Genomic DNA, 27,902 nt, shown 5'->3' on the forward strand with positions numbered 1-27,902 from the left:
CTCACTGTGGGCACAGAGTAAACAAATTGAAGTTGAAGGAAAAGATCTTCTTCAGCCAAAATTGGTGGTGGAAGTTTGGTAACACCTCCAGGGTGAAAGGTGAGAGGGCTGCAGGCAGGGTGGAGCTAATAGTGAGGGAGGGGTTATGTTTCTGACTGAGGTGGAAATTGGTGAAATTTCTGGTGGAAGACCAGAAATTATTGGTAGAAATTTCTGTGCAGGCTTTCTGTCAATTCATATGTTTTCATATAATTTTTCTCATGCAGAAATTATTAGAATTGGAATTGTTGAGTCAAAGAGAAGAAAAATTTTTAATTGGATAGATTATTCCAGATTGTTGTCCAAACATGTTTTGTTAGTGAATACACTTTACTGGCTGCTATCCAGCTTCGTCCAAGAACTCCAACTGAAAAGTAATAGCTAGTTTTTATTAAGTGTATACACATTTTTTTTTTGAATAGGGGACATGTTCAAGCATAATAATTGCACTATCTTGCTTAATATTCTGAAAGTCATTGATGGTGGACATAAATATTACCCTCATTTTATATATGGGGGGAAAAGGGCTAATTCTATCAGAGTGCCTATTTTCTAACCACCTCATCAAACTTTTAATCTTTGCCCAACCTAAGGGCGACTAAAAATATTATTTTATTTTTATTTCTTATTTTATAAATTGATTATTTACTGGTATTATTTTTTCTGTTTCAGGTTGGTTATCTTTTTCTTAATCATATTGTGGATATTTATAACTATCAATTCAACTTCCATTCTCCCCATGTCTAAGCAACCACTAATTTACTTTCTGTCTCTATAGATTTACCTATTCTGGACATAAGTTCAGTCATATAATATGTAGTCTTTGTAACTGGCTTCTTTCACTTAGCATAATGCTTTCAAGGTTCATCCATGTTGTAGCATGTTTCTGTATTTCATTCCTTTTTATATCTGAATAATATTCTGTTGTATGGATGTAGCACATTTTATTTTTCCCTTCATCAGTTGATGGATATTTGTTTCCACTTTTGGCTATTATAAATAATGCTGCTGTTAACATTTGTGTACAAGTTTTTGTGTGGATATATGCTTTTATTTCTCTTGGATATAAACCTGGAGTGAAATTGCTGGATCATATAGTAAATATGTTTACTGTTTGGGGAACTGTAAGACTGTTTTCCAAAGTAGCTGCACAAAAGGAATACCAACTAAAGGAAAACTGTTTATTCTCCCCAAGGGTACTTCTCACAACAAACGTTTGGTGTAGTCCAGCCTACCAACTCCATTTTAAATGACGTTTCTGTTTATTAATTTTCACATGATGATAATGGAGTTTTCATTTGGGGGTACTGTCTGTGGTATCCTGAAGGAAGCTTCAAAACACCTCTCCCTACAAACACAAGCATTTCCTTTTTCCCATTCTTCCAACAGAGTTATATCTTAATTATGGTTGGATCAGATTTAGTGTTTACATTATGAGGACTATGTAAATACTACATATAGTTCAGCCACTAGTATACTATGAGTACTTTTCCTTTCTTGTACAACTTTCTATTCTCCCTAGGGTTGTCTCATTTACTCCTTACAGAATTTCTGGCCTTTTGGTTCTCAGAAAGCTCCGCACTTGTTATTGGCTCCACCGCTGGCAGAAGGGAAGCGGGGTGTCACGTGTGAAAAACTCACTCCCACCCCCGGATTCCCTCTTCCCATTGGCTCATGACTACTCTCCTCCCCTTTACTGGGCGGTAACCATGTTCCACCCCCAAATGTATGCCAGGTTTCTGACAGTTGCCGTTTTTTTTTTTACTTTCTTTGACGGCGTTATGCTATCCCCATTACCGCGAGTGCTTCTCCAGACTCTTTTCTGTCCTCAAAGTCATCCTCTCACCGTCTACACTGAGCCAGAAGCGTTCTCGGGGTATTTGCCTTTCCTCTTATATGTTTTCTCCTTTTCCTTTGGCTGTTTGTTGGTTTTTGTACGGACCCCTAACTTCTAAGATGGCTGTGCCCACTGTGTCGTTTCCCAATCTTCGTGCAAAGTGGATTACTTTTCCCCCCAGCCCGCTGAGGCGGACGTATCCTACCCCGTTTCCCTTGTGTGAGCTCGAGTTTCTGAAAATCCGTGCAGTTTGCGGCGCAGGGTTTAAGTGGGGGTAGTTTGAATGGCTTTTATCCGTTCCGTGCCTTCCCTGGCTACTTGGGCCAAAACTGCCACTTCGCTTTCTGTACGGCGAGTCCTGAAAGGTGGCGGCCCCGGGATCCGTGGCGAGATGGGCGCAGACATTATCTCCGCGCCTGCTCCGTACAAGCGCTGCAGGGCCCTCGTCGGCCGCCGTAGTCCAGCGGGGAGGCTGGGCGAAGGCGCAGCAGTAAAAGAATTCACGGAAGTGCGGATTCTAGGAGGTCGCGGTGGGATCAGGAGAAAATCGAGACCGTGTGTGGATCTCTGCGTGGAATAGGATGAGGGAAACGAGGTGTCTGTGGGCGTCCGGGTGGGGTGGAGCCGTGGGGTCCGTAGAGGGAGAGGAAGCAAGTGGGAGTCGGTGACTGGGGTATTTACGATTGGGGTGACGGAGTCAGTCCTGAAGGGTTCTGGTGTTAGTGATTAAAGGCCAGTCGAAATCTAGGACTGAAAGTCCGTAATCAGAGTTTTGTGTCTGTCTGCAGTGCTCTGTGATTGAGGACTGCGGTAGGGAATGATTTTTGTCAATGAAAGCGGTGTCTGGTTTGGATTCGGGATTCAGTAGCGGGCTCAATGACAGGAGCGGGGGTCTCATGGTCAGCGAACCTGGGTATCTAGTCCAGGTTTCGGGATTATTCCGAGTGTATGTGACCAGTGGTTGCGGTGGGTGGTCCAGGTGTGTCAGTCATTGAGAGGTTTGTGAGAGCTGAAGCTGGTCCGTGGGTGGATGTTTTCAAACGTGACTTTCTCCTTCAGTTCCTCAAGTCCAAGGCCTCCTTTGCCAATCGCCTTTGGCTTTCCACATGTTCTCTCGACCCCGTAGAAATGAAAGCGTTGTTGGAGATCGAGGATTAAGCACACCTAAAGTGGTAAGGTTTCTACTAAAGATGAGGATTTTGCCCTTCCTGCAAGTTTACTGTGTGTGTGCATACACACACTTGTAAATATTTCCTTTCAGAGTTGTTCTAGCACAAGTAAAATAACATCTCTATTACCCCAATTCTGTTCTCCAACGATAACGTTTGTTAAATTTTCCATATAGTTCCTTTTAGTCGTCATTTTTCTATGCTTGATTTTCACAATTCCAATAAACTGCCGAAATTTTAGTATAATTTGTCTCATCATTTAATTTCCTATCATAAACATTACTAATAAATATATCATAAAATTTTTTTCTGTAAGAATTGTTTTTTAAAAATTTCTGACAGATACCAAGAGACAAACCTGTGCCATTAATGACTGGAATCACTCAATATGTGCATTCATTTAGATAGAATTTAAATGTTTAAATATTCAGTTATCACTTCTGAGAACAGGTTATGATTCTGCATTTACATAAGGGTGTGGTTCCCTGTCCCTCATCTCCACGATGATTTTTAATTTTTTTGCCATTGTGAATGGTGTCTTTCTACTTTCGACCTTTTTATTCACTTTTAATTTACTATTACACAGAAGAGTAATTACATTGAAAAGATTTGTTTCTGCTAACCCTACTGATCTCATTATTACAAGCTTTCCCATCTCCCACGATTTTATTATGAAAAATTTCAAACATATAGCAAGGTTTAAAGAACTATACATTTGAATTCCTGCATGCCTGCCACGTGGATTTTATCATCATGATTTTATTGAGTTTCCTTTATCGTATATGTATCTGTATATCACTCCTCTAATCATCATCAATCCACCTTTTTACATTTTTGAGGGTATGTTTTATTGTAAGTTGCAGATATTTATACATTTTCCCCTAAATATTTTAGTAAGCATATAATTAGAGTTCTACTCATAGCTTTTTTCTAATGACAGCTTTTTTTTTACTCATACACTGTACAATTCATCCACTTAAAGCATACAATTCAGTGGTTTTTATTGTAATCACATTCCTTGAACTCGTTTTATATAATGCATTTTTTTTTCATGTTTTTATACTTTTACTAAATGTGTATATATCCACAAATAGTAATCTCGTTCTATATGCTTTAATTTTTTCTCTTGGTTTTCCTTTGTTTGTTTCTTTCACATAATGACGATTAGTGAAGATGGTTCAATGACTTTGAACAGGTCCATGAGCACACATGGTTTCCAAGGAATAACTGTCCAGGTCCTCACCTTTTATGTGTTCTCTTTCCAAAAACTGGTCTGTGATAATTCCCCTGCCGTGGGGGCATCGTGTTGTGCTGGTTCTCCTTTCCCATCTCCCCTTTCACAGTCACCCCACTTCCACTTCACAGAAGGAAGAAATAGTACCCACACATTAACAATCTTCTATTTTATTGCTCCAGAGTGTAATAGCCTCTGGGACCCCAAATAAAGGAACAGATGGCTTTGAAATCAGGTGGGTGACAGTGGCAGTGACAACATCTGGGCCCAGAGGAAATTTACACTCAAAGTGAATTTATTTTTCAGCTCACAGGCCGTGGCTCCTGGAGCAAGATACATCAAGTGACGTGAGAAGGTTTCACGACCTGGATATCATCATTTGTGGGGACATCACTGCCTGGAGACTAAGATTTCTAACCAGAAATTTAGGCCAGTTCAAGAAGAGGCTCAGGAGACATCCTAGTCTTTGGCCGTTTCCCAATAACAGATGAAAATGATCAAGGACCAGGTGATTTTTGGTTTGTCTTATTCTTTCCTTCATTCTGTGATTGATTTCTGGGGGGACTTTAAAACGCAACTGAATTCAATAGAAATAACAAATTGGAAAACTAGAATTTGTGCAGAAATTAATTTAGATTTAAATTCAACATCAAGGCAAAATAGCATCAGGAATATGTTGTTCGTGGGATCTACACTAAATGACTAATATTGGAATATCGTCTGTGATTGGAGTATCCAGTGGGTTACATGCACTGTCAACTTATGTCTAATATCTCTGACAGTCATCACAGCCAAAGACTCCTGATGATGATGGGATAGGCATTGACTCTGAGGAGAAAGCTGACCAGTTCCTCAGAGGATGTCACTGTATATTTCATGGCACTCAGGTCTCGGGACTTTTTAAATGGTTCGTCCTAGAGGTGATATGGCAGACAGTGTCCTTAACTACAACCTTCTCATAAATGCAAAAGCTGGTTCCTCAGAGACCCCTTTGGAAATAGACCAAGAAAACTCAGCGGGCACAGTGCTTCATGGGACCATAGCAAGGTGACCCATGGACCCAACCTTGTAGCGGTCAGGGTTAGCTTGGGAATAAAACCTAGATGACATAAGAAAATGGAAGGGTTGCATGACTTTCCAAGGTCCTGTATGAACAGGTGACCGAACAGGTGTTTGAGTATAGATTTGGCAGGAGGGAGTTGAAAGTATCTGTGTCTGGTAAAGTTGTTGCGATCTCAGAGGGTTTGCTTTAGAACTTCCTGCTATTAAACATAGGAAACAAACTTATGGTTACCAAAGGGGAAAGGGGCAAGGGGAGATAAATTAGGAATTTGGGATTAACAGATACACACTACCATATATAAAATAGATGAACAATAAGGACCCACTCTGTAGCACAGGGAACTATATTCAATATCTTATAATAACCTATAATGGAAAAGAATCTGAAAAAGAATAAACATATTCAATATGTATATGTATAACTGAATCACTTTGCTGTACATCTGAGACATTGTAAATCAATGATACTTAAATTAAAAAAAAGAAAGAACTTCCAGCTATTGAAGGTAGTCCACTTCCCCTCCCTGTGTTCAAAGCCAAGTCCTACTGCCTCATCTTTCATTACCTTTAAAAAATTTCATAATACAAATATGCGCGAATACATCTGTAAAACTCCAGTGATGACAAAGTACATCTAGTGAAAAAGTAAAAGTCCTCTTCATACACTTCTTTCCTAATCCCCTGGTGTCACTTAACAAATGTGCAGGAGTGTGTACTTCCAGTCACTGAGCTGTGTGTACACCTGTGTCTGTGTGGATGTTTGCGGGTGGATCTAACAGCTCTTAGGTCTTTGGATAGTGCCTTTCCATTACTGTATTTACTCTTTCATAAACTGAGTTGGGGAATGTGAGACCTCACTTTATCCTCTATATTTATTATTCTCTCTTTTATATATTCCATCATTTTGTCCTTGTGCTGCATTTTGAGTAATTTCTTCAGATCTACCTTCCTGTTTATTATCTCTTCAATGTATCTGATATGCTGTGAACCTGACTGGAAATGTAAATATAAATAATGTACCTATGTATATATGTACTTGTGTGTTTTTTGAAGGATGCTATTTATTTTCTTACTTTGCATAATGTTCTTTACTAGTCTCTCATTCTTTTTTTTTTTTAATTATTAGCACCTTTAATTATTATTTATTTATTTATTTGGCTGTGTTGGGTCTTCGTTTCTGTGCGAGGGCTTCCTCTAGCTGCGGCAAGCGGGGGCCACTCTTCATCGCGGTGCGCGGGCCTCTCACTATCGTGGCCTCTCTTGTTGCGGAGCACAGGCTCCAGACGCGCAGGCTCAGTAGTTGTGGCTCACGGGCCTAGTTGCTCCGCGGCATGTGGGATCTTCCCAGACCAGGGCTCGAACCCGTGTCCCCTGCATTAACAGGCAGATTCTCAACCACTGCGCCACCAAGGAAGCCCCTCTCATTCTTTTAATATGTTTTAGAAAGGTGTTTTTATTCTTCCTAACATATAAAACATACTTAATACGTTGTATCTTTTAATTATAGTGTCTGGAGTTTCTTCATGGTTGATTCTGATAATGGTTATGAAGATTCCTGGTGAATGTAGGAATATGTTTTGTTTGTCCTGATGTCACTAGAATGTACTTAATACCTGGCAAATATGTACTTGGTACAAAATATATATATATATATATATATACAACAAATGTTTTAAATATATATTGTATATGTTTCTAGTTTAGCAAGAGGATTAATGACTACTTATTACAGAAACTTCTGATTTGTTGAATGATGGTTGACTGTACAATTACAGAATATTTTGCGATACATAAGTTAGAACATGGATAGATTTTGCTTCTATGACAACGTAGTTTTAAAAAATCAGGGGCATTCCCTGGCGGTCCAGTGGTTAGGACTTGGCACTTTCACTGCCAGGGGCCTGGGTTCAATCCCTGATCAGGGAACTAAGATCCCCCAAGCCTCGCAGCGCAGCCAAATTTTTTTAAAAATTAAAAAATAAAAATAAATAAAACTCAAAGCACCTCCGTATATAGACGTAGCCTAAATGGTGAAAAAGAGCAGAACAACTTCCTTCACATGCCTTCCATTTCAGTAACGAGAGAAACACTCATATTAAACAGGACCGTGTCGTTACAGGGATCGCTGACACTGGAGGATGTGGCCGTGGACTTCACGTGGGAGGAGTGGCAGCTCCTGGCCCCGGCTCAGAAGGACCTGTACCGGGACGTGATGCTGGAGAACTATAGCAACCTGCTGTCTGTGGGTGAGGACGGCTCCCCTTGGTCCCTCAGAGAGTCCCCAGTCAGTGGCCTCTCCTTCTTCAGCTTCTGAAAGCTTTGCAGTGTCCATGGTGCCCTGAAGTGGTAGATGAGTCTCAGTTCCTTCTCTGGTCCCAGACTAGAGTATAACGTGCCCTCTCCTGAGAGACGAGCCTTTCCTTTGCTGAGCCGCAAATTGCATAGTTCGTAAAATGTAACATTCTTCCATGTTGGCAGACCACAGCCCAATTCACGAGTCTGTCTCTCTGTCCTTTCCCATGAACAGGGTATCAAGCCAGCAAGCCGGATGCTCTCTCCAGATTGGAACGAGGAGAACCGTGGCCAGCAGAAGATGAAATCCACAGTCGAATCTGTCCAGGTGAGTAAGAGAACCGGCACTGGTCGGCCAAGGGAGTCATATTCTAATCATTCAGAGATGTCACAGCTGTGTATGTCTGAGGACATGGAAACATAGCCTCCACAGAAGAGCTCTTTTTCTTTTAGCGGTGTCGAGGAACGTATCTCTTCTTGGATTTGATCCCTATTTATTTCACCTGGGTCTTGATTTTTTTTTTTTTTCCTCTAAGTTTCTTCTTAGAATTCTGAAATCTTCCCATCCTTCTTCCCCCAGCACTGTATCACTACCTGTTCCTTCTACTTGTCTTGCTATGAAATTCAACCTTCCACACCTCTCTCTAAAGAGAGATGTTTTGATTTCAGCGCTGGCTTCTGGCAACTGCACCTTCTTGCCCCTTTGGATAATAATTGATTTCCATTCCTAACGTTCACGCCATCTTTGATTGGAGGTTAGGATTTCAACGTATAAATTGTGGGGGGAACATAAACGTTCAGTCTCTAGTACCTTCTGTTTCTTTCTTCGTATATCCTGGCTGTGCTGGAAAAGCCTCAGTCCTTCTCTTCTGTTTATTCTTTGTTTTCACACCACTGCCACACTCACGGCACTTCTGACACCAGCAATTCTCTGTGACACCAGCTAAGTGTCCTACAGTTTAACTCAATTCTGACACTGTCTGCCTGGAGAAAGCATGAGATCCCACAGGTTAGGGGTTCCATCACACAAGACTGCCCCGACCTCCACTTCAGACGCCAAACATAAGTCCAGGTTGTTACCTGTGCTTCTGACCAACTGGCTGTAGACCGGAGCTTCCCAAGACTCCCTCGTCCTCAGGTTCAATTCATTTGCTAGAGTGGCACACAGAACTCAGAGGAACATTTTACTTACTAGATCACCAGTTTGTTAGGAAAGGATTTAAGTCAGGAACAGCCAGGTGGAAGAGATGCACGGGGTACGGGGAAGGGGCATGGAGCTTCCATGGCCTCTCTGGGTGTGATGCTCTCCCAACACCTCCTTGTGTTAGCCACCTGTAGGCTCTCTGAACCCCGTAATTTTTAAAGGAGGCCTTATCGCGCTGGGCATGACTGATCATTAACTTCATTTCCAGCCCTTCCAGCAAATGCAGCCATATGTGAAGGGGCTAAGTTGTGCTCTTGGCAGCTAGGAATTTAGCTTAGGCCTCCTCATCTTACATCCGTCAGGAAAGGGAATGTCTCTGGTAAGATGCCTTTAAGCAGCTGTATGAGGGATGTGGGTAGGTCCCTTGGGTGAATTGCATTCCATGAAGACAAAATAGCAAGGTCAGAAGCCTGAGGCAGGAGCATGTTTTAGGAATCTGGAGGAAGCCTGTATGAGCACAGTGGAGTGAGCGAGAGGGACAGTGGATGGAGAAAATACGGAGATGACGGCAGTAAGGTAGTAGGTGGAGTTTGGAGTAGACAGGTCATGTAGGACCTTTCAGGGCCACTTCAAGGACTTGATTTTTTTGTTTGTTTTTTAAAGATTTTTTTGATGTGGATCATTTTTAAAGTCTTTATTGAATTTGTTACAATATCGCTTCTGTTTTATGTTTTGGTTTTTTGGCCGCGAGGCATGTGTGATGTTAGCTCACCGACCAGGGATCGAACCCACACGCCCTGCATTGGAAGGCGAAGTCTTAAAGCACTGGACTGCCAGGGAAGTCCATGATTTTTTTTTTTAATAAATTAATTAATTTTTTTGGCTGCACCGCGCGGCTTGCAAGATCTCAGTTCCCCAACCAGGGATTGAACCTGGGCCACAGCAGTGAGAGGCCCGAATCCTAACCAGCAGACCACGAGGGAACTCCCAAGGACTTGATTTTTTAAAGATAATCAGATGAGAAAACAGTAGGGCATAATATATTTAAAATGATCACTTTGTGAGACTTCCTTGGTGGTCCAGTGGTTAAGACTCCGTACCTCCACTGCAGGGGGTGCAGGTTCGATCCTTGGTCAGGGAACTAAGATCCCACATGCTGCGTGGTGCGGCCAAAAAAAAAAAAAAAAGATCACTTCGATATGGGAAAAGAATCTGAAAGAGAATAGAGATATATATATATATATATATATCTGTATAACTGAATCACTTTGCTGTACACCTGAAACTAACACAACATTGTAAATCAACTATACCCCCAATATAAAATAAAAAATTTAAAAAATAAAATAAAATGATCACTTTGGCTACTTTGTAGAAGGGAAGTTAAAGCCTGAAATCCAGTCAGCGGAGCCCATTGCTGTAGTATAAGACAGAATGCTTGTCTTCAACCTGGGTAGAGGGGGTGAGGGTTAGTGAGCTTGGAAATATATTTATAAAGGAGAGAAGGCGTTTCCTATTGAAGTAGATAATGGGTTGAAAGAAAAATACAACTGAAGGATGACTCTAAGGTTCTTGGCATGAGTCTGGGGAAGAGTGGAGTCACCATTTCTGAGATGAAGAAGGTGTATGGAGAAGGAGATGTGGGTTGAGAAATCAGGAGTTTTGTTTTGGACATTGTAATTTAGACGTGTTTGTTCACATCACCTTGGATGCAAATGCTCTGTTGCATTTGGATCTACCCGAGGAATTCAGGGAGAGTTTAGGACTAGAGTTAGAAATGTGGACGGATTGAGATCTCCTATGGGATGAGTACAGATTAAAAAGAGACTTGGATTTAAAAAAAAATCGTGGGCACTATACTCAATGTTTTGTAATAACGTATAAGGGAAAATAATCTGAAAAAGAATATGTGTATATATAAAAATAATGAGGATTCATATAGATAAATATATTTATATAAGTAAATTTATGTAAATATAACTAAATATATTTATAGAAATGAACTTATATAAATATGTAAATAAATATATTTATATAAATTATATAAATACGTAAATAAATATATAGAAATAAATTTATATAAATAAATATATTTATAGAAGTAAATTTATATAAATATATAAATAAATATATTTCTAGAAATCCTATACTAAGGATTTATATATATATAAAACTGAATCCCTTTGCTGTACACCTGAAACTAGCACAATGTTGGAAATCAACTATACTTCAATACAAAAATAATAAAAAATTAAAATTGAAAAATAAAAACATATAGTAGAATTGAAAAAAAGTGCTATATGTATACAAATATCAAATCATTATGTTGTATACCTGAAACTAATATAATGTCATATGTCAATTATACCTTGATCTGAAAAAAAAGAAAGGAAGAAAGATTCCCCTGAGTAGAGATTACATACATGCAAGGTAGAATTAAAAAAAAAAAAAAAAAGAGCCTTGGACCACTAGCAGTCAGGAAGATGAGGATTTGTGAAATGCATGGTTTCCTAATACATGTACTAGGACCTCTTATTTTCAGAGTGTGTATTTTTGGTAGATTTGGGGTGGACGGCCTGGACTAGTCTATACATAATGTTGTAAGCAGGCCTTCTTGAGCCTACTTGGTGAACCACAGCCTTAATATGTGCTAGAGGAGATTAGTGAGAAATAAAGCAGTACATTCTAGGAGTAAGATTTTAGTAACAAACAGAGGATAAATCTGCAGGTAATATGTGGAAGTTTCCTCTTTTGAATGCAGCATCTTTGCTATAGTTCAGGACTATGTGAACTAAATTTTCCAAATGAACAGTAAAGATGGGGACTACTTTAGAAATGTAGGGGAAACAGAGCTTACAGTGACATAGAATGATAGCTTGATATATAGGAGTCATATCTGGGATTTGAGTAAAGATGAGGAAGGGCAAGTAATGAAGGTGTGAAGTTGGAAATGTGCAAGGCCTTGAGGAAACTGTCAAAAGATTGGCCTGAAGCCACTTGAAGGCCAGTTTTAGAAGGTATTTGTAGAGGAATGAGTGGAGTGTGGACATGGATAAATGGAGTAAAAGTTGGTAATGTAACTTTTATTTCCAGGCTGTTCTGGACTTTGTTAGTATAGTTGACCCTTGAACAGCACGAGTTTGAACTGCATGGGTCCACTTATATGCGGATTTTTTTCAGTGACTACATACTGCAGTATTACACCATCCAAGGTTGGTTGAATCCTCAGCTGCACAACCTTGGATACAGGGGGCCGACTATAAAGTTATACCTGGATTTTTGACCACATGGAGGGTCTGTACCCCTATCCCCCGCCTTGTTCAGCCGTCACCTGTAATTGAGGTATAGTGGTGGCATTGTGAACTTGATCTCTATTATCCTTGGATACGTAGTCTTTCTTTTGAACTGGGTGGCAGCAGTGTGAGCTATAGTTAAGTACATCCAGTAGTTCTAAGACAAATGGCAGGCAAAACGGTCAAGAGTCTTGGTCCAGGATCAGAAGTGTGATCCTTTAGGACCCCTTAAATGGTAGAAACCAAGATGGGTATGCAGACTTTTGAAAGAAAATGCTATTAGTGGCAGGATGTGGGTTGAGGGATCACTACAATGAAATGGGAACAATTTAAATGTTCCATATATACAAGTACAAAGGGTGAATGAAAAAGGTGCCAGTTCCCTAGTATGATATTGTAATATAAGATATATATGTACTTGGTCTTTGGCCCTGGTTTCTGGCATAGAGCTCCTAAAAGTCTTGTAGTTTCCTGAGTATAGGATCACTTATTTCCTTTATTAGTATTGGTATAGTCAATGTTTGGTGCTCCTCCATGGGCTTTTTAAAACCCAAAGTCTTAATGTTATAATAAATGTAAACTTGGTCACACGCCTTCATCTATTGATACTTTCAGTCTACACATTTTTCCATCCTGTTCTCTATCCTTATATATATAATATTTATATACAAATGATTCCCACATTGTTATCTCCTTTCCCACATGGTTAAGACCTTTCTCAGGATCTTCATATCCAATTGAATTCTTCATGTCTGTTTTGGATATCCAAAACCCACCTGGAGGTTGATATACTTTGAAATGCACACTTGATTTCCCCACATTGTGAACCTCAATAATAGTCCCGATCTCATTAAAAACCACTTCTCACCTATCCAGTGGCCTAGGTCACATAATTAGGAATAATACTTGATTCCTTGCATTTGAGGATTTATGCGTGTATGAATGTGTCCCACAGCATTTGGAAAAAAATATCCCTCTGTCTTCTGTGGTCTAGTGCTCATAATAACTTGATTTTATTTTACTATCAGCATAATTTATAAGGTTACAATTAGAAAGCAGCCAAATCTCTATTTGCTCATTTTGAATGCTCTAACCTCGTTTATGCCCTGTTTTTACCTTTTATTTTCTTTGTTTACATTATTGTACTTTACCCTTGTCCACGTGATAACAAACATATATTGGAGTTTCTTTTTTTTTTTTTTTTTAGTTGAAGTATAGTTGATTTACACTGTTGTGTTAATTTCTGCTGTACAGCAAAGTGATTCAGTTATACGTATATATATATATATATATATATATATATATATATATATATATATACACACACACATTCTTTTTCATATTCTTTTCCATTATGGTTTATAACAGGATACTGAATATACTTCCCTGTGCCATACAATAGGACCTTGTTGTTTATCCATCCTATATATAATAGTTTGCATCTGCTAATCCCAAACTCCCAATCCATCCCTCTGCCACCCGCCTCCCTTTTGGCAACCACAAGTCTATTCTCTATGTCTGTGAGTCTGTTTCTGTTTCATAGATAAGTTCATTTGTGTCATATTTTAGATTCCACATATAAGTGGTATCATATGGTATTTGTCTTTCTCTTTCTGACTTACTTCACTTATTATGATAATCTCTAGGTCCATCCATGTTGCTGCAAATAGCATTATTTCATTCCTTTTTATGGCTGAGTAGTATTCCATTGTATACATGTACCACATCTTGTTTGTTCATTCATCTGTCAATGGACATTTAGGTTGTTTCCATGTCTTGGCTATTCTGAACAGTGCTGCTATGAACACAGGGTGCATATATCTTTTTTTTTTTTTTTTTTTTTTTTAGATTTATTGATTGATTGATTGATTGCTATGTTGGGTCTTCGTTTCTGCGCGAGGGCCCCCTCCAGTTGCGGCAAGCGGGGGCCACTCTTCATCGCGGTGCGCGGGCCTCTCACTGTCGTGGCCTCCCTTGTTGTGGAGCACAGGCTCCAGACCCGCAGGCTCAGCAGTTGTGGCGCACGGGCTTTGTTGCTCGGCGGCACGTGGGATCCTCCCAGACCAGGGCTCGAACCAGTGTCCCCTGCATTGGCAGGCAGATTCTCAACCACTGCACCACCAGGGAAGCCCCGCATATATCTTTTTGAATTATAGTTTTGTCTGGATATATGCCTGGGAGTGGGATTGCTGGAGCATATGGCAACTCTATTTTAAGGAACCTCCATACTGTTTTCCAGGGTGGCTGCACCAATTTACATTCCCACCAACGGTGTAGGAGGGTTCCCTTTTCTACTTGGAGTTTCTTTAGATATATTTTTTTAATGCTTTTCTATTTTTTTTAAATTTATTTTATTTATTTATTTTTGGCTGCACTGGGTCTTTGTTGCTTCACGCGGGCTTTCTCTAGTTGTGATGAGCAGGGGCTACTCTTCGTTGGGGTGTGCGGGCTTCTCCTTGCAGTGGCTTCTCTTGTTGCAGAGCATGGGCTCTAGAGTGCAGGCTCAGTAGTTGTGGCTCACGGGCTCTAGAGTGCAGGCTCAGTAGTTGTGGCTCGTGGGCTCTAGTGTGCAGGATCAGTAGTTGTGGCACACGGGCTTAGTTGCTCCACGGCATGTGGGATCTTCCCGGACTAGTGCTCGAACCTGTGTCCCCTGCATTGGCAGGCGGATTCTTAACCACTGCGCCACCAGGGAAGCCCTGGAGTTTCTTTAAACTGAAGTCATAGTGTTGTCCATAAAGAGCCAGCCTACACAAAGGCGTTTGTTAAGTAGTTTCACTCTGTACCAAGCTATGGGAAGATTCATTCTTCTCTTCTTTCCTAGAAATGAGGAAAGATGACTGTCTTCTGCAGGAGGACTTGCAAAATCAAAGATGTCCAAAAAGAATGGAACGATGTCACGAACATAATGCACTTGGAAACATTGTTCATCAGAGCAAAAGTAACTTTCCTTTAAGGCAAAATCATATGTTGGACTTTCATGGGAAAACACAGAAATCAAATTTAAGTTTAGTCAACCAGAACAGGAGCTATGAAGTAAAGAACCCTCTTGGAGATGGGGAATCCTTCCTCCATGCAAAGCATGAGCAATTTCATAGTGAAATGAAATTTACTGAATGTGGAAGTTCTCTGAACACAAATTCACAGTTCATTAAGCATCTAGGAACTCAAAAGATAAATAAACCCCACTTATGCACTGAATGTGGGAAAGCTTTCATCAAGAAGTCCCGCCTCATCGATCATCAGAGAGTGCACACAGGAGAAAAACCTCATGGATGCAGTATATGTGGGAAAGCCTTCTCCAGAAAGTCCAGGCTCACTGAACACCAGAAAACCCATATAGGAGAGAAACGGTATACATGCACTGAATGTGACAAAGCCTTCCCCAAGAAATCACGGCTGCTTATTCATCAGAAAACTCATACAGGAGAAAAACCCTACATATGCGAGGAATGTGGAAAAGGCTTCATCAAGAAGTCTCGGCTCATTAATCATCAGAGAGTTCATACAGGAGAGAAACCTCATGGGTGCAGTCTGTGTGACAAAGCATTCTCCAGGAAGTCCCGGCTCATCGAACATCAGAGAACTCATACGGGAGAAAAACCATATGAATGCACCGAATGTGACAAAGCCTTCCGCTGGAAATCACAGCTTAACGCACACCAGAAAACTCATACAGGAGAGAAATCATATATATGCAGTGATTGTGGAAAAGGCTTCATTCAGAAGGGCAATCTCATTGTACATCAGCGAACTCACACTGGAGAGAAACCCTATATGTGCAATGAATGTGGAAAAGGCTTCATCCAGAAGGGCAATCTCCTCATACATCAACGAACTCACACTGGAGAGAAACCCTATGTATGCACTGAATGTGGGAAAGGCTTCAGCCAGAAAACATGCCTCATCTCACATCAGAGATTTCACACTGGAAAGACTCCCTTTGTATGTACTGAATGTGGAAAATCGTGTTCACACAAGTCTGGCCTCATTAACCATCAGAGAATTCACACAGGAGAGAAACCCTACACGTGCAGTGACTGTGGGAAAGCCTTCAGGGATAAGTCGTGCCTTAATAGACATCGGAGAACTCATACAGGAGAGAGACCCTATGGATGCACTGACTGTGGGAAAGCCTTCTCCCACTTGTCATGCCTCGTGTACCACAAGGGGATGCTGCATGCGAGAGAGAAACGTGGAGATTCAGTCAAGTTGGAAAATCCTTTCTCAGAGAGTCCCAGCTCCTCACGTTCGAGTGATATCGTACAGGGGAAAAGCCCTGTTAATGTGGTGAGCGTGCACACACCTTCTGTGGCAGCTCAGACTCCATTCCACAGTGATGGGTTCCTAGCAGATAGGAATGTAGTAGCCCTTGTGGGACAGCCAGGTGCCACAGGTGCAGTGTCAGCAGATAATAGCATTTGCACAGAAGAAAAACCTAATGAATGCAGTGAGTGTGGTAGCACCTTCAGTGATCAATTACGTCATATTTTACATCACAGAAAACACACAGAAATAAACTGTGATACAGTGAAGGCAGAAAACCCTTGAATAAAACCTTCTAGGTCATCCTGTGGCTGGCAAGTGTATACTGAGACAAACAGTATAAACACAGAGACTGGGAAAGACTTTTGTGGAAAGATAGACCCTATCAGGGCTTCATAGGTCACATACTGTCAGTGAGGACATAGTTGGTAGAAATGTAATGACCGTGGAAAAGTCCTTCCCCAGAAATAAGACTTCAGTTGGTATCAGAGAGTTTACACAGGAGAGAAACTGTTGGACCTTTGAAGGCACTAACTGTGGCAGGGTTGTCAGTGGTACATTCTGCCTCATCGGTTGGCAGGGGAAATCGTGTAGAAATAAAACTGAACACACCAACTATGGAATGTCTTTGGCAAAATATCAAAATGCATGAAGCAAATAAGCCCTGTGAAAGTGAATCTTTTAGAGATTTCTGTCACAATCCTAACAATCATATATAAGATTATATACATAGTGTACATTTTAGGACGGTATACCTTGAATCAAATGCCTAGTTGATACGTCAGTGATGCTTTAAATCAAAGGAGGGTTGCACATCATTGATTAAAGTTATAATGCAGTTCACCCCCCTCATTTGGGGGACATGGGTCTTCTTTTCCCACCCAGGATCATTATATGGTTAACTCTTGGATTTCTTCAGTTCTAAATTTATTCAGTTTGTTATTTCAGTCTACCAAAAGTCCTTCAGAAGGAAACTGAATACATTTAATCTGATAATGTAACATAGCATGTTTGGATATGCTTAACTTTATAAATCTCACCTGGAGGAACAAAGCTCAAAATTCATGAATAACCTATCAGCCAAGCTCTTGCCCTAGAAGATAGTTCCCATCCTGTACACACACCGCTCAGAAAAACTTTAACAACTGTTTCCTTGACCTGGGCCTGTCCTAGGACCTACAGATGATGTCAGTGATGAACTTAACAGAAAGTCCTTGCCGCCTTTGAGCTGGAAATTTTTTTTAAGCTAGGTTTCATGCCTATAGCAATTTTACCCTCTGGCAAAGATAATCAAAGGATGTGTACACCTACATTAGTTGAAAAGGACATATAGTATAAGGAACAAAGTATCCTGATAATTTCCTGTTTAAGGGACGTATCAGAGGGGGAAGGGGAAAGGATTTACTTAATTTTACATAGAAAAAGGTATGGATACTTTTTAAAAATTTTCACATCCACCTAGATTATAAATTCCTTGACAGTATATAGATAATTGTATATTCCCCAGCACATAGCAAAATAGGAAATGAATTATATGTAGATTTGAAAAATGAGTGAAGGTGAATGAATGACCTCATGGACTAACTAATCAAAATTATTTTTGTCACTGAAGGAAAGGAGCTACTGGCAAGCAATTCTCAGGCTCAGTATTATTCCAAGAAACATTTGTTTCTTGAATAGGGGCTCCTGTCAGACTATAAAAAGGGCAGATCAAAGAAGGCCTAGGATCCATAGAATAAGCCCTATTAATGGAAGAAAATAACATCACTAAAAATGGAGGACTGGGGAGTTCCCTGGCGGTCCCAGTGTTTAGGAATTGGCAGTTTCAACTGTGGTGGCCCAGGTTTGATCCCTGGTCGGGGAACTAAGATCCCACAAGCCATGTGGCACGGCCAAAAAATAAAATTAATTAAAATGGAGGATGGTACGTGAGACAGGTGGTGGTGAGATCCCTTTGAATGTTTTGGAGAACAAGCCTTACATTTGTCCACAGGCTTATCACCTTTTAGAGTTGCCGCCATTTCAAAGATCTAAGCTCCTCTGTAACTCAATGAATTGAGATGTGATATAGCCTCATCATTCCTTCTCTCCTGGGACTGGAGCCCTTGTCCTCTATTTCTATTCCTAGGGTTCTTTCCCTTGATCCAATAATGATGTATCCAGCTTAAAAACAGTGAGTCCTGCTTATAAGGAAGAAAAAAAAAAAAGTGGAAGTTTGCCATGGAGTGGCTGCCCCATAATTGAATTTCCAAACTCTGGGTGTGTGAGTAACTCACCACAACAAATATATTTCTGAGCATCGGCACTGTTGTAGACACAGGATACGCTGGTGAACAAAACATGCAAAGTAGTGGCCTTTCACAGGATGGATTCAGGACAGATGCTCTTCAGCAAAGCATCAGAAATGGATTCTTCTTCAACTCGGAGTGCAGCTCCCTTCCACTTCTTGTGAATTGCATATCCTATCATGGCAGTCACGGCGTCTTTCCCAGTGAAGTCGTCCATCTGGGTTCCCGAATGGGCTGCCCAGGCCTGCCCTGAGGACCAGGTACTGAACTCACCTTTCAGAGGTTGGCATTCCAGGTAAATGAAAACGTTAATGGGATAGGGAATTCCTGGTCGCCCTCTTTAAGAAGGCCATACCAGCGTCTATCCTCTACTGCTCTACCCCTTGCATTCATAAAAACTATAGCTAACAGTTATTAAGTGTGCTGTTTGCCAAACAGTCACCGTATCATTTATTTAGCACTCTCCAATGCTCCATCTTTGTGTATTTTAGGCAAACATTTGTATACATTTGAAGGCTAATTCCTTTCTCCTTAGTACAGGCAACCACCTATTGTATGCAGTTGTACGTGTCCGTCAAATGAGAGTTCCAACATCAGGGTTTGGAGTCTTAGTGGGTTGCTCTACCTTGTGTGTCTCAATGATGGAGAACTGGGGTCGGGGGTGGTTGTGTTAGTTGGCTGGGGCTGTCATAACAAAGTACCGCAGACATTTTTTTCTCACAGTTCTGGAGGCTGGAAGTCTGAGATCACAGTGTCAGCAGGGTTGATTTCTTCCAAGGTCTCTCCTCAGCTTGTAGATGGCCATCTTCTCCCCGTGTCTTCACATTATACCAGTTATATTGGATTAGGACCCACTGTAATAACTTCACTTAAACTTAATTACCTCTTTGAAGACCTTATCTCCAAATACAGTCACATTCTGAGGTACTGGAGGTTATGACTTTAACATATGGATTTGGGGTGAACACAGTTAAACCCGTAACAGTGGTATTTGTCAGTGAATGCCATTCAAGTTTATATTGGGCTAACTGATGGAGCTGTCTGGTCGTCAGTAAATGGTAGTGTCTTTTCCAGGTTTGACAGTTAACAAAGGGTCCTATGGTCAGTACCTGGGGAGGCCCACGTGTGTCTATGTTGAGAAGCTGGAGCTTTGGAGGCCCAGGATCCCTGGGCCACTGGGACAGACAATGAATGTTACTTTCTCTTCAGTCCTTCAAGTGAGTCCTTCTTTAGGGAAATACATATATACATACACAGACACTATACACACAAACACATGTATTTTCTGTAAAAGTAGTTGCTCCCTTGGGGACAAAGATAAGAAATAGCCACTATAGGCAAGAGGAGAGATTCCATTGTATGGAAAATGCTTTAGGCTGAAAAATGTAGTAGAAGCTCTTCAGCTGTTCCTTCCTCAGTGGAGGACCATGGATGCTCGTTGGAAGAGTTGACTTTTGAAGGAATATACCCTGGATGCCTCTAAGAAGCTTCATTCACTCATTTCTGCCCCTGAGTAGCACTGCATTTGGGCTGTGCACATTTTCCTTTAATGGTGTTGCAAAGAGTCAGATATGAAGTCCTGATTTTTTTTTAAATTTATTTATTTTATTTATTTATTTTTGGCTGCGTTGTGTCTTCGTTGCTGCCCGCGGGCTTTTCTCTAGTTGCGGTGAGCGGGGGCTACTCTTTGTTGCAGTGCACGGGCTTCTCGTTGCGGTGGCTTCTCTTGTTGCAGAGCACGGGCTCTAGGCACGCAGGCTTCAGTAGTTGTGGCACTCGGGCTCAGTAGTTGTGGCTCTCGGGCTCTAGAGCACAGCCTCAGTAGTTGTGGCACACGGGCTTAGTTGCTCCGCGGCATGTGGGATCTTCCCGGACCAGGGCTCGAACCCGTGTCCCCTGCATTGGCAGGCAGATTCTTAACCACTGTGCCACCAGGGAAGCCCTCAAGTCCTGATTTTTGAGATACAGGATGGGAGGTGAGGGCCCCTGTGAGCTGGGAGGATGCAGGAAAGTCACAGAAGCTCATCATCAGAGAATGATTTGTGGCCATGTTTGGTGGAAGATGAGATCAAGATGATCCAGGAAGTTGGTGACTTACCCCAGAAATTTTTCACCCAGGCTCCAGGGTTTGGGCTGTAGAAAGCCGTGGAAGTGCTAGCCTCAGATCTGATGCTCTTGGAGCAAGCGTGGAGCCTGAGGTTTATGTGTTTCTATCTTTTAAAAAAATTTTTTAATTGAGATATAGTTGATGAACAGTATTATGTAAGTTTCAAGTGTGCAGCATAGTGATTCACAGTTTTTAAAGGTCAACTCCATTTATAGTTATTATAAAATATTAGCTCTATTCCCTGTGTTATACAATATATCCTTGTAGCTTATTTATTTTATACATAGTAGTTTGTACCTCTTAATCCCCTATCCCTATCTTGCCCCTCCCCACTTCCCTCTCCCCACCGGTAACCGCTAGTTTGGTCTCTGTATCTGTGAGTCTGCTGCTTTTTTGTTATATTCACTAGTTTTATTTCTTAGATTCCACATATAAGTGATACACAGTATTTGTCTTTCTCTGACTTATTTCACTTAGCATAACACCCTCAAAGTCCATCCATGTTTTTGCAAATGGCAAAATTTCATTCTTTTTTATGGCTGAGTAGTATTCTATCATATATATATACACCAGATCTTCTTTATCCATTCATCTGTTGATGGACACTTAGTTTCCTTCCATATCTTGGCTATTGTAAATAATGCTGCTGTGAACATAGGGGTACATGTATCCTCTTGAATTAGTGAGTTAAATTTTTAGATATATACCCAGGAATGAAATTGCTGTGTCATATGGTAGTTCTATTATTAGTTTCTTTTTTTTTTTTTAATTGAAGTATAGTTGATTTACAATGTTGTGTTAGTTTCAGATGTACAACAAAGTGATTCAGTTCCATATAGGAACTTTTCCATTATAGGTTATTATAAGATATTGAATATAGTTCCCTGTGCTATACAGTACGTCCTTGTTGTTTATCTGTTTTATATGTAGTAGTGTGTATCTGTTAATCCCAAACTCCTAACTTATTCCTTCCTCTCTCTCCGCTGTTTTTAGTTTTTTGAGAAACCACCATACTGTTTTCCACAGTGGCTGAACCAATTTGTGTGTGTTTCTATCTTTGTGGAAGAAAGTGGTTTCACATGTACCACAGTGTTATAAGGGATGATTTCAGAAGTTCAGGTTTTGCGTCTGTGACTATGTGGCCATCCTCCAAGGGAGCTCTGGGTAGTAAACTCCTTTAAGGAAGTGACAAGGAGAGCTAAGTTTTATTCTGAGGGTATCTGGTAAGAGAATACAACCATTGTTAAGGTCATGTGCTTGGAGAAAGGCAGACCTGGGTGCAGATTGTAGTTCTAACACATAGAATATGTTCCTGAGCGAGATATTTAATCCCAAAGCCTTAATGAGACATAATGAGAAATGTATATATTTGGTCACTGCCTCTGGTTCCTGACACAGAGGTCATGAAACCCTTGTAATTTCCTGAGTGATGGGGGTGATAGGAGCATCTTACACAGAGCTGTTAAATCCCTTGGAATTTCCTGGGTGATAGGAGTGTCTTTTGTTCTAATAAAGTGACCCTGGGTGGGCTCCTGAATGGGGCTGGTCACCAGAAAGGCCAAATCATGATTAGAAGCGTGGAACTCTCCACCCCATCCCTTATACTATGGGGAAGGGAGCGGGACTAGAGATTGAGTTAATAATCAATTATTCATTTATATATATATATGTACATATATATGTAGTCATTTATCTTTAAAATGTATCCATGAGTCAAGTGGGTCATTTTGTTAAAAAGTAAAGGCAGTATATTTTTAATAATATATTTAATGATATATATATGTTTATCAAACGAGGAAGTTCCCTTTTGTTTGGGGGGTCCCCAAGACCCCCCTCAGGTTTGATAATTTGCTAGAAGAACTCACAGAACTCAGAAACCTTGTTATCCTCAAGGTTACATTTATTATAGAAAGGATAGAGACTAAAATCAGCAAGGGAAAAAGGAAAAGCCACACCCACAATGTGATTTAAGGTGGAGGCTGTGGATCCCGTGGTGTCAGTGGACCTCTGCAGGGACTGGAGACTGAAGTCAAGCACGTGGGTGTCCTAGCAGGCTGATGTGACCCAGCTCCAGTTAAGACTCTGGACATCGGGGCTCAGGGAGCTCCCCTGGTTGGTGGTACTCCCTGCCTGCTGTCACAGATTTATGCCAAGAAAGTAATGCTCACTACTACATATAAAATAAATAACCAACAAGGGCCTATGGTAAAGCACAGGAAACTATACTCAATATTTTGTTAACCTATAAGGGAAAAGAATCTGAAAAAGAATATATATATAAATATATATATATATGAATGTATAACTGGATCACTTTGCTGTACACCTGAAACTATCACAACATTGTAAATCAACTATACTTCAATTAAAAAATCAGTAAAGTTTGCAACTTCCCTGGGCTCTGCCCTTCAAGCCTCTTCCCTTGGCTGATGTTAACCTGTATCCTTTAACTGTAATGAACCCTCACTTTCAGCAGAACAGCTTTCAGTGAGTTCTGAGCCCCTCTTGCAAATTATTGTGGTCTTATGGAATATTGTCCCTAACTGCAGTAGCTCTGTGCTGCCTTTTGGGTAATTTCTAGTTCACTAATTATCCCTTCAAGGCCTATACATAAGCTTTTAACTTGTGTGGACACATGCCACAGGCATATATGTTTCTTTACTTTTTTTTCTCAAATCTGCCTAATTTTCTCTTTATAGTTTCCTGTTCTTTTTTTTTTTTTTTTCCCAAGGATTTTGACTTTATTATTGGGACTTCCCTGGCGGTCCAGTGGTTAAGACTTCGCCTTCCAATGCAGGGGGTACAGGTTCAACCCCTGGTCAGGGAGCTAAGATCCCACATGCCTAGGGCTGAGAAACCAAAACATAAAAGAACAGAAGCAATATTGTAACAAATTCAATGAAGACTTTAAAAATGGTTCACATAAAAAAAAAATGGATTTTAACTTTATTATTAACTGTTGTATCTCTGGGCCGAGAATAGTGCTTGGCACACAGTAGATGTTCCATAAATATTTTTGAATGAATATACAGTCAATATTTCTATGGGGTTTAGAGGTTTCTTATTTAATTCTTATTTTTCAAGGGAAGGATCATTTTAATCCCTATTTTATAAATGAAGAAAATGAGGTTTAAAAGCATTCATATGTGTAGGGCTTAAGGCCCCCTATATTTTCCTGTTCTGTAGACTTTTTTTTTTTTTTTTTTGGCTGTGCTGTGCAACTTGCAGAATCTTAGTTCCCCAACAAAGGATAGAACCTGGGCCCTCAGCAGTGAGAACGCAGCGTTCTAACCACTGGACCGCCAGGGAATTCCCTAAAATACTTTATTCTTTATAACGTTTTAAACACATTTATTAAACATGTCATCTCTTGTAATTCTGGCATCTCTTGTCTCTACATGGTGAATTCTGATCCACCAAGTCAGGGAACGCCCTTGATGAATGTAATAATATGTTTTATTAATCTTGATATCACCCACATGTGTATAGTGTTTGGCAAATAAGTACATATATGTAGAGTTATGTATATATAGTTCTTGGTTAGCAAGAGGATATAATGGCTACGCATTATGGAAATTTCTCATTTGTTGAATAAATAGAATTATGAATGTATAATTACAGAATATCCCAATAGTGTTTTCCTTCTACTACAAGGTGTTTTTTAAAAAACTACTTGTATTAATGCAGCCTATTTGGTGAAAATAACAAAATAACTTCCTTTACATGCCTTCTTCCTTACATCAATAGAAGGGAAACACTTTATATTAAACAGGACCATGTTGGGACAGGAATCCCTGACATATGACGACATGGCTGTGAAGTTCACGTGGGAGGAGTGGCAGCTCCTGGACCCCGATCAGAAGGACCCGTACCGGGATCCTGTGATGCTGGAGAACCATAGCAACCTGGTGTCTTGTGGGTGAGGACGTGTCCCCTGTGTCCCTCAGAGAATCTTCAGTCAGTGGCCATTTTTCTCATCTGCTTAATGCTTCAGTATCTGCAATGCTCTCAAAGAGTAGATTCTCAGATCCTTCTCTGGCTCCAGACAAGTGTATAATGTTCCCTCTCCTGAGAGAAAAGCCTCTCCTTTGCAGATGTGAAAACTTCCCTCAAAGGTAGCTTTCTCCTGTCTTGACATCCCAGCCCAATTTGATGTGTCTAAGTCTTCTGTCGTTTCCCGTGGACAGGGTGTGAAGCCTGCAGACCAGATGCATCCTCCAAGTTGGAACGAGGGGAAGAACCGTGGCCAATAGAAGATGAAAACCGCAGTTGAACCTGTTCAGGTGTGTAGCTGATAACCAGCAAGGTGGGCGGCCAGGGAAGTCATATTCTAGTCAGTAAGAGAAAGTCCCATGGCTGTGAGAGTGTTTGAGGATGTCTAAACAACCGCACCTCGTATCTATCTTCCCATATGAGAGCTTTTTCTTCATAGGTGTTTAAAGGGAAATAGACCCCCATTTCTTCCTCTGAGATCTGATCCCAGCGGTCCCTGTTTATTTTACATACATCTTGATTTTCTTTGTTGTTTACCTACTTTTCTTCTTAGGTTTCTTACGTCTTCTCCTTTTTTGTCCTCTGTCACAGCATCTCTGCCTATTTCTTCCACCTCCTTTGCTACAAGATTCTACCTTCCAGCTCTTACTCCAAAGATCTTTGAAGGGACTTCCCTGGTGGTGCAGTGGTTAAGAATCCTCCTGCCAGTGCAGGGGACACAGGTTCGAGCCCTGGTCCAGGAAGATCCCACATGCCACAGAGCAACTAAGCCCATGTGCCACAACTACTGAGCCCACGGCCGCAACTAGTGAAGCCCACGCACCTAGAGCCCATGCTCAGCAACAAGAGAAGGCACCACAATGAAAGGCCTGTGCACCGCAATGAAGAGTAGCCCCTGCTCGCCTCAACTAGAGAAAGCCCGCACACAGCAACGAAGACCCACTGCAGCCAAAAATAAATAAATTTATTTAAAAAAAAAAAGAAAAATGATCTTTGAATTCAGCAGTCTTCTAACTAGTGTATCTTCCTGCTTCGTTGGGAAATAGTGATTTCCCTTCCTGACATTTAACCCCACGTTAAATGCTGTACCCACACCATAACCTGATCTCTGTGTGTTTATATGGTTTCTTAGCTTCTTGCTATAGATTAAATATCGGGGTCCCCCCTAATCATGTGTTGAAACCCTAACCACAAGGTGATGGTATTAGGAGGTGGGGCCTTTGAGAGGTGATTAGGTCATGAGGGCCCAGAGAGAGCTCTTGTCCCTTATGCCATGTGAGGTGAGGGCTAGAAGGTGCTGTCTATGAGGAAGCAGGCCCTCACCAGGCACCAAATCTACTAGCATCTTGATCATGGACTTCTTAGCCTCTGGAACCATGAGAAATAAATTTCTGTCCTTTATAAGCCACCCAGTCTATGGTATTTTGTTATAGCAGCTCGAATGGACTAAGACTTCTCTTTGCCCCAGTCTGGAATTCTCCAGAGGTTCTGTTTTCTTTTTTCCCTCTCCCACAATTTGAACTCACCAGGAAGCCATGTCTCACTCTATCATATATCCTCATTTCCTCCACCTCTCTCCATCTCCTTTGCTCCTTCAGACCACTTCTCATAGTTTGTAGCTTCTTCCTTTTTTTCTTTGCTTGATTGTTTTTTTAATTAATTAATTTATTTATGGAAGTATAGTTAATTTACAGTGTTGTGTTACTTTCAAGTGTTCAGCAAAGTGATTCAGTTATATATATACACACATATATATATTCTTTTTCAGGTTCTTTTCCATTATAGGTTATTACAAGATGCTGAGTATAATTCTCTATGCTGTATGGTAGGTCCTTGTTGTTTATTTTATATATGGTAGTGTGTATATGTTAACCCCAAACTTCTAATTTATCCCTCCCCTGGCTTGTCCCTTTGGTAACCATAAGTTTGTTTTCTATGTCTGTGAGTCTATTTGTGTTTTGTAAATAAGTTCATTTGTATCATTTTTCTAGATTCCTCATATAAGTGATATGATATCTGTCTCTGACTTGTTTCACTTAATATGATAATCTCTAGATCCATCCATTTATTGTGTATTTATTTATTTAATTTTTTATTATTTCATTTTTGCTAACCACGTTGTCAACACAAGTGAGAAGAAAGAATATGTTCGTGTGTCCCCAACACCAGCACTATGGCCAGTACATAATAGGCATTTAACAAGGATTTGCTGAATGAAAGAAAGCAGCCCTTGTAATTTTTTTTTTTTTAATATTTATTTATTTGGCTGTGCCGGGTCTTAGTTGTGGCACATGGGATCTTCATTGCCGAGTGCATGATCTTTTAGTTGCAGCATGCGGGCTCTTAGTTACGGCATGGAGGATGTAGTTCCCTGACCAGGGATCCAACCCTGGCCCCCTGCATTGGGAGTGCAGAGCCTTAACTACTGGACCGCCAGGGAAGTCCCAGCCCTTGTAATTTTGGATCAGGTTTTTCTACCACCTCTATTTTCTCTTCTAACAGTGACTTTCTTGTTTTTTTTAGTACCTTTGCACATTTTGCAAGGCAGTATTTAGAAAGCAGCCAGATCTACATTTATTCATTGTGAATTACCTCAACTTGTTTGTACACTTTCTGCTTTTGTGACTTGATTTTTGTGTATTGTGGTTTTCCCAATGTCTAAGAAACAAGGAACATTTTTTAAAATTTTATTGAAGTATAGTTGATTTACAATGTTGTGTTAATTTCTGCTGTACAGCAAAGTGATTCAGTTATACATATATACGCATTCTTTTTCATATTCTTTTACATTATGGCTTATCACAGGATTATAAGGAACATTATTAAAGATTGTTTTGTACTGAGATCATGCAACCAACACTAAAGAGCTGATCCACACCTAAGCATTCACGTTCTCATCTTTTCTAGAAGTCAAGCAAGTTGACGATCAACTGCGGGAACACTTGCATAACCAAAGATGCCTAAAGCGGATGGGACAATGCCATGAACATCATGCCTTTGAAAATACTGTTCATCCAGCCCAAAAGCATTTTCCTTTAAGGCAAAATCATGGAAATTCTGCAAATTTAAATGTAGTAGAATCAGAACAGAAGCTATGAAATAACCCTGTGGAGTGTAATGGAGATGGGAGATCCTTTCTCTTTATAAAGCATGAGCAAATTCATACTAAAATTGCCTG

The 27,902-nt window shown here is 40.5% G+C and overlaps 1 protein-coding gene across 7 annotated transcripts; it reads left to right on the top strand.

Moving 5' to 3' along the window:
• The first annotated feature begins 30 nt into the window (after positions 1 to 30).
• LOC309616836 (zinc finger protein 613-like) lies at positions 31 to 27,842 on the top strand. Of its 7 annotated transcripts, none has more exons than XM_082368023.1 (8): positions 1,931 to 2,471; positions 2,936 to 3,048; positions 4,586 to 4,787; positions 7,461 to 7,587; positions 7,869 to 7,961; positions 24,479 to 24,650; positions 24,919 to 25,014; positions 27,632 to 27,842. In XM_082368023.1, the coding sequence occupies exons 3-7, from the start codon at positions 4,767 to 4,769 to the stop codon at positions 24,923 to 24,925; spliced, it is 420 nt and encodes a 139-aa protein (XP_082224149.1). In that variant the 5' UTR covers positions 1,931 to 2,471; positions 2,936 to 3,048; positions 4,586 to 4,766; the 3' UTR covers positions 24,926 to 25,014; positions 27,632 to 27,842. The 7 variants fall into 7 exon arrangements, with proteins under 7 accessions (XP_082224145.1, XP_082224144.1, XP_082224149.1 ...); XM_082368024.1 differs by lacking the exon at positions 27,632 to 27,842 and adding an exon at positions 25,316 to 26,486; XM_082368019.1 differs by lacking the exons at positions 1,931 to 2,471; positions 24,479 to 24,650; positions 24,919 to 25,014; positions 27,632 to 27,842 and adding exons at positions 31 to 99; positions 14,895 to 16,951.
• The last annotated feature ends 60 nt before the right edge of the window (positions 27,843 to 27,902 follow it).

Source organism: Balaenoptera borealis (genome assembly GCF_965194805.1).
Source record: "Balaenoptera borealis genome assembly, chromosome: 19".
Taxonomy (NCBI): Eukaryota; Metazoa; Chordata; class Mammalia; order Artiodactyla; family Balaenopteridae; genus Balaenoptera; species Balaenoptera borealis.